Raw genomic sequence first — 6,648 nt, forward strand, 5'->3', positions numbered from 1 at the left:
GTGTTTGTGTCTGTGTGTGTGTCTGTGTGTGTGTCTGTCCGTGTGTGTGTCTGTGTGTGTCTGTGTGTGTGTCTGTGTGTGTGTCTGTGTGTGTCTGTGTCTGTCTGTGTTTGTGTTTGTGTCTGTGTGTGTGTCTGTGTCTGTCTGTGTGTGTGTTTGTGTGTGTGTCTGTGTGTGTCTGTGTCTGTCTGTGTTTGTGTCTGTGTGTGTGTCTGTGTGTGTGTCTGTCCTTGTGTGTGTCTGTGTGTGTCTGTGTCTGTCTGTGTGTGTGTCTGTGTGTGCGTCTGTGTGTGTCTGTGTCTGTCCGTGTGTGTGTCTGTGTGTGTGTCTGTGTGTGTGTCTGTCCGTGTGTGTGTCTGTGTGTGTCTGTGTCTGTCTGTGTGTGTGTCTGTGTGTCTGTGTCTGTCTGTGTTTGTGTCTGTGTGTGTGTCTGTGTGTGTCTGTTTGTCTGAGTGTCTGTGTCTGTCTGTGTGTGTGTCTGTGTGTGTGTCTGTGTGTGTGTCTGTCCGTGTGTGTGTCTGTGTGTGTCTGTGTCTGTCTGTGTGTGTGTCTGTGTCTGTCTGTGTTTGTGTCTGTGTGTGTGTCTGTGTGTGTCTGTTTGTCTGAGTGTCTGTGTGTGTCTGTTTGTCTGAGTGTCTGTGTGTGTCTGTTTGTGTCTGTGTCTGTGAACACATGAACAAAATATTAAATAACCTTTACTAGAGGTTCCTGCACACATTAATGTGTGTGTGTGTGTGTGTGTGTGTGTGTGTGTGTGTGTAGGTGGCAGAGAGTGTGATGACGGTTGCGTACGACAGTGGAGTAAACTTGTTCGACACCGCAGAGGTTTATGCCTCAGGGAGGTACAGTACAACTTGTCTGTCTCACCTGTCTGTCTGTCTCACTGTTCTGTCTCTCCCCTGTCTGTCTCACCTGTCTCACTCATGTGGACTGAAGTGTCTCTCTGTGTCTCAGGGCGGAGACGACTCTGGGAAACATCCTGAAGAAGAAAGGCTGGAGGTAAATCATCTGTTTCCTCTGAGCTGTGGACAGAGGGGACTGACAGAGGGGACGGACAGAGGGGACTGACAGAGGGGACGGACAGAGGGGACGGTCGAAGGGGACGGTCAGAGGGGACGGTCAGAGGGGACGGTCAGAGGGGACGGACAGAGGGGACGGACAGAGGGGACGGTCAGAGGGGACGGACAGAGGGGACGGTCGAAGGGGACTGACAGAGGGGACGGTCAGAGGGGACGGACAGAGGGGACTGACAGAGGGGACGGACAGAGGGGACGGACAGAGGGGACGGACAGAGGGGACGGACAGCTCCCGTCTGTCCACAGCTCAGTGTCTCTGATAACAGCCTTTAATAATAACCTGGACGTGGACCTGAAGACGTCCTCTGACTCAGTGACTGAAATAACTCTCTCTCTGTCTGTCTGTGTCTCTCTACCAGGAGGTCCAGTTATGTGGTGACCACTAAGATCTACTGGGGAGGACAGTGAGTGCTGAGACCTGATCAGACCCTGATCCAGATTCTGATCCAGATTCTGATCCGGACTCTGACCTGCCGCTCGTGTGGATCAGGAGTGAAACCAAAATAAATCACTTTCTGTTTTATTCTGAAATGAAATGAAACAGTGAAGAAGAAAGTGAAGCTGCTCGTCCCCTGACAGGAAGTGTTTGTTTGTGTGTTTACAGGGCGGAGACAGAGCGAGGGTTGTCACGGAAACACGTCATCGAAGGTAAACAACCTTTAGTGAGATGGTGGGGGGGTCTCATTAGTGTTAGATGTATTTATTATTTGATTGTATTGATTTGAGCTTGACAATTGATTGATTGATTGATTGATTGATTGATTGATTGATTGATTGATTGATTGATTGATTGATTGATTGATTGATTGATTGATTGGCTATTTGCTGGATTTTGTCTGATATAAAAACACATTTCTCTCTTCATGGTCTTCATGTGCCACTAACTCTTCTCCTGGTCCCGTGAGAAGCCAGAGATTAAACACACACACACACACACACACACACACACACACACACAGAGTCGGTCAGTGTCCTCTGTCAGTTGTTGAGGTCGTCGAGGCTTTAAGAAGCTCAGTCACACCAAGACTGGATTAGGAGTTATAACACACACACACACACACACACACACACACACACGCACACACACACACACACACACACACACACACACACACACACACACACAGCATCAATCAGCTGTCCTGCTGAAAGCTGCTAACAGCTCTGTTGACTTAAATCACTCTGTGAAATGTAAAACGCTAAATTTAACCACAAAGACTCATGAAGTCAGAGAGAATCACACACACACACACACACACACACACACACACACACACAGGAACCGAGCACGCTCAGACTGCAGTGGCAACATCTGCACTGCCCCACACATCTGTACACTGTCGCTTCATTAAATCCTCATTGACAGTGAACACAGTGGTTCAGATGTTTGGAGGCTGGGACGTCTCCACGTTATGTCCTAACAGTTAGCAGAGGTTACTGACTGTTTCGCTTGATGTCTGCTTGTCACTTTGTACATCAGCTCCTTGGAGTCTAATGCTGCGTTCAGGTGTTGCTCAGATGTTCCCACTCTCCGAGCTGTGACGTCGTTCTGCTGATGTCAGTGTGTTCATGTGATTTTAGGTCAGAATGTGGAAACAACACAGAGGCTGCATGTTCTGTATGGTATTAACCAGAGTTATTATCAGCCCGACTTCAGCCCGACATCAGCCAGACATCAGCCATATTATAGCCGTCAGTCATGTAGTGTGCGGTAGAGGACGTGGACTGAAGACACGTGGAACACAAAGACCAGCGAGTGTGAACTGTAAACCTGCAGGAGCCGTGTTGAACCTGTTCAACGTGTGTTTTTGACGTGTCCTGGAGACACACGGCTTTAGACTCCATGCTGTGTTTACATTGTTGTTGGTCCCTGGCACCTCCCCCTGATGACATCACACTGTGATGTGTAGTGTGTTATAACCCTAATCTATGACTCTGGGAATGTGGCGCAGAAACATGAAACAAACACTGTCTCCGTGTCTCTGTGTCCAGACAACACATGAAGTACAAGTGGATTCAGTCCAGTGGTTCAGACTGTGACTGTGTGTATTTAGTCTGAGTCATTCTGATCTTCATCACACACACACACACACACACACACACACACACACACACACACACACACACACTGTCTCTGTTTGTCCTTCACAAGGTCGACAAATCGTCTGACATCATCCCTGATGACAGAGCTGTCAGCGCTCTGTGGAAACACATCAGCACATAAAAGAGCTTGAAACGATCATTACACAACACAACAAACACACAACAAACACACAACAACACAACTACACACTGTAACTGCAGCCTCCTGTCAGCTGGTCAATCTGGTCACAGTGAAGACAGTGAGTCGTCGCAGCAGGAGTTTCTTCTCCTCACGTCGTTTTACTTTGAAAGGTTCAGGAAGTATTTGGTTTTAACATGTGAACTCCACCAGCGTGACCCAGGTGATTGACAGCTGCGGTTTGTGTTTTCAGGTGTTGTGTGTTTCGTCCTTGATGGCGGAAAATAAAACTGTTTTTCTAATGTGTGTGTGTGTGTGTGTGTGTGTGTGNGTGTGTGTGTGTGTGTGTGTGTGTGTGTGTGTGTGTGTGTATGTGTGTGTGTGTGTGTGTGTGTGTGTTGCAGGTCTGCGTGGATCTCTCTCCAGGTTACAGTTGGACTATGTTGACATTGTCTTCGCCAACAGGAGTGATGTCAACGCACCAATGGAGGGTCAGTACACACACACACACACACACACACACAGTGCCCATGATGTATTGACAGACTGGTTTAATAAAGTTTTCTGATTGAAAACATGAAGCAGTGGATCAGTGATTTATTGATCCTGATGTTTTCAGAGGTCGTCAGAGCCATGACCTTCGTGATTGATCAGGGTATGGCCATGTACTGGGGAACGTCACGCTGGAACGCTGTGGAGATCATGGTAGGACATAACACACAACTACAGTAGAACCTCTGGAGAACCTCAGGAGAACCTGAGAGCACCAGCATGAACTTTTCATACAGAGCAAGTCTAGACCGAAGTCTTTAAAATGTGAGCTGTCTGTCTCCNATAACGTGTGTATTGTGTATATTGTATTTATTGGTGTATATTGGTGTATTTTTGATGTATATTTCCATAGATGTTTATTTTCTGCTGTGGTGAGTGAATTTCCCAGTTGTGGGATTAATAAAGTTAATCTAAATCTAAAATTTAAATCTAAATCTCTCACCTGTCTGTCTCTCACCTGTCTGTCTCTCAGGAGGCCTACTCTATAGCGCGACAGTTTAACCTGGTTCCTCCGGTGTGTGAACAGGCGGAGTATCATTACTTCCAGAGAGACAAGGTGGAGCTGCACCTGCCTGAACTCTACCACAAGATCGGTACACACACACATACACACACAGATACACACACTGTATTAAAGTGCAGCTTGTGTTGATGCTGTGTGGGGATGGAGCTAGGCTAACAGTTTCCACCTGCTTCAGGTGTTTGTGCTAAGCTAAGCTAACGGGTCCAGGACTCACTGAGCTGAGACTGACGTCCTCAGAGAACAGGGGCTGATGAAATGTGACGCTGTGTCTTTAAGAGAACGGTGGACAGTGAGACCCAACTGAGGTCTCGGGGGGACGGCAGCTGTTCAGGTCCAGGTCTAAATATAGACCAGGTTAATGAAGTGGTTCAACATGAGGTCTGTGTGTCTCTCAGGTGTCGGAGCCATGACCTGGTCTCCGTTAGCCTGCGGTCTGCTGACGGGGAAGTACAACGAGGGCATCCCCAAGAGCTCCAGGGCCGCCATGAAGGTACACACACACACACACACACACACACACACACACACACACAGTAATGAGTTGCACAAACATCATCCATCTTCAACACACAGGCTGCAGGATCATGCACCATCTGTTACCGAGGTGATCAATACTGTGTGTGTGTGTGTGTGTGTGTGTGTGTGTGTGTGTGTGTGTGTGTGTGTGTATGTGCAGGGGTATGCGTGGCTGAAGGAGCGTCTCTGTTCTGATGAAGGGAAGAAGCAGCTCAGTAAAATCAAAGAGCTCCACCTGCTGGCCGACAGACTGACCTGCACCCCTGCTCAGCTGGCTATAGGTACACCTGTCTGTCTGTCTGTCTGTCTGCCTGTCTATCTTTCTGTCTGTCTGTCTGTCTCACACCTGTCTTTCTGTCTGTCTGTACACCTGTGTACACCTGTCTGTCTCACACCTGTTTGTCTGTCTCTCTCTCAGCCTGGTGTCTCCGCAGTGAGGGCGTCAGCTCGGTTCTCCTCGGAGTCTCCAACACAGAACAACTGCTGGAAAACCTTGGTTCTATCAGGGTGAGACCCCCCCCCCCCTCCTAAAGACACACACACACACACACACACACACACACAAACGAACATGTGATCATGAATATCCAATCAGATCTCTGGATTCGGTGGCCTCTGATTGGTAGAGGAAACAGAAGGTGAACGACGTTCTCTCTTTTCCGTCTCTCAGGTTCTGTCTCAGCTGACTCCACCCCTCATCACAGAGATGGATGCGTTGCTCGGCAACAAGCCGCGAAACGCTAAGAGGGAGGTGAGGAGCTGAGGAGGAGGAAACTGAAAACTTTATTGAAAATGATGATGAGAAGATGGAGATAAGGAGACAAGAGACAAATGAACGGAGGAAGGACGTGTGGGATGACAACAATATTTGTTCTCCCCCTGTTGTCCTCATCGTCATGGAGACGGGAAGATTTCTTCATCCAGCCAGAGACTTTAGCTCCTGAAAATAATCAGAAATATTTATTCTTATATTAACGCAGAGTTTCTCATCAGCTGAGCTCTTCTGATGCTGTTGTCATGGCAACAGAACATGTAGCCGCATCACAACAAAGTTTGTTTCAACTTTATCTGTGAATTGTTCATATATGCATGAAGACACATGAGCAAATCTTAACAGTATGAACATAAATATACAAACAATAATCTATAATCAATACAGTTCAAATACAAACTAGATCTTAGAGAAGAACAGAAGCAGGAATGATGACATCAGATGTTTTGATCTCAATGATTAATCGATTGATTTCAATTTAATTTGAGTTTTCACATGTGAGCAGAACCGTGTTAAAGTTGTGAGATGAGCGCACGCTGCTCGCCGACCATACGAAAGCTCGCTCATGCCAAGAAAAGAAAAAGCAACATGTCTCTAATTATAATCACAAAAATGAAAATTAAATCATGATGAGACACTTTTCTTTCTCAGTCATTAACTTTGTTTTCTCTCTTTCTTTCATCATTAAACTCTATGACACAAAATCAAAATCTTTTTAAAACTAGGAAACTCTGAGGTCAACATTCATGACGTATTTAAAATGTGTCTTGGTTTATTTTTATTTTTCAGGAGTTCAGTAGAAATAGTTTAGATTCTCAAACAGCTGAGAGCCAATAACGAACATCTGGAAGCTCATTCAGGAAAACGTATGCAAGATGAGGCAACAGGATTTAACATATTGGTGATGCAGTGACAAGAAAAAGTTTTGTTCTGTTTTGTTGTTTTGTTTTGTTGTTATGTTTTGTTTTTTTTGTCACACTATTTCACC

General features: G+C 46.4%; 1 protein-coding gene across 1 annotated transcript in view; it reads left to right on the top strand.

Moving 5' to 3' along the window:
- LOC111239150 (voltage-gated potassium channel subunit beta-3-like) overlaps window positions 1-5,983 on the top strand; it is a 10,105-nt gene extending 4,122 nt beyond the window's left edge. The window contains exons 4-14 of the mRNA XM_022768957.1: window positions 763-842; window positions 955-999; window positions 1,436-1,480; window positions 1,681-1,724; window positions 3,702-3,788; window positions 3,917-4,002; window positions 4,322-4,442; window positions 4,768-4,862; window positions 5,049-5,169; window positions 5,307-5,395; window positions 5,559-5,983. Coding sequence (XP_022624678.1) covers window positions 763-842; window positions 955-999; window positions 1,436-1,480; window positions 1,681-1,724; window positions 3,702-3,788; window positions 3,917-4,002; window positions 4,322-4,442; window positions 4,768-4,862; window positions 5,049-5,169; window positions 5,307-5,395; window positions 5,559-5,651 — 906 coding nt within the window. The 3' untranslated portion in view covers window positions 5,652-5,983. The remainder of the gene's footprint in view (window positions 1-762; window positions 843-954; window positions 1,000-1,435; window positions 1,481-1,680; window positions 1,725-3,701; window positions 3,789-3,916; window positions 4,003-4,321; window positions 4,443-4,767; window positions 4,863-5,048; window positions 5,170-5,306; window positions 5,396-5,558) is intronic.
- The last annotated feature ends 665 nt before the right edge of the window (window positions 5,984-6,648 follow it).

This window comes from Seriola dumerili, unplaced genomic scaffold (assembly GCF_002260705.1).
Source record: "Seriola dumerili isolate Sdu_G_001 unplaced genomic scaffold, Sdu_1.0 BDQW01001898.1, whole genome shotgun sequence".
Taxonomy (NCBI): Eukaryota; Metazoa; Chordata; class Actinopteri; order Carangiformes; family Carangidae; genus Seriola; species Seriola dumerili.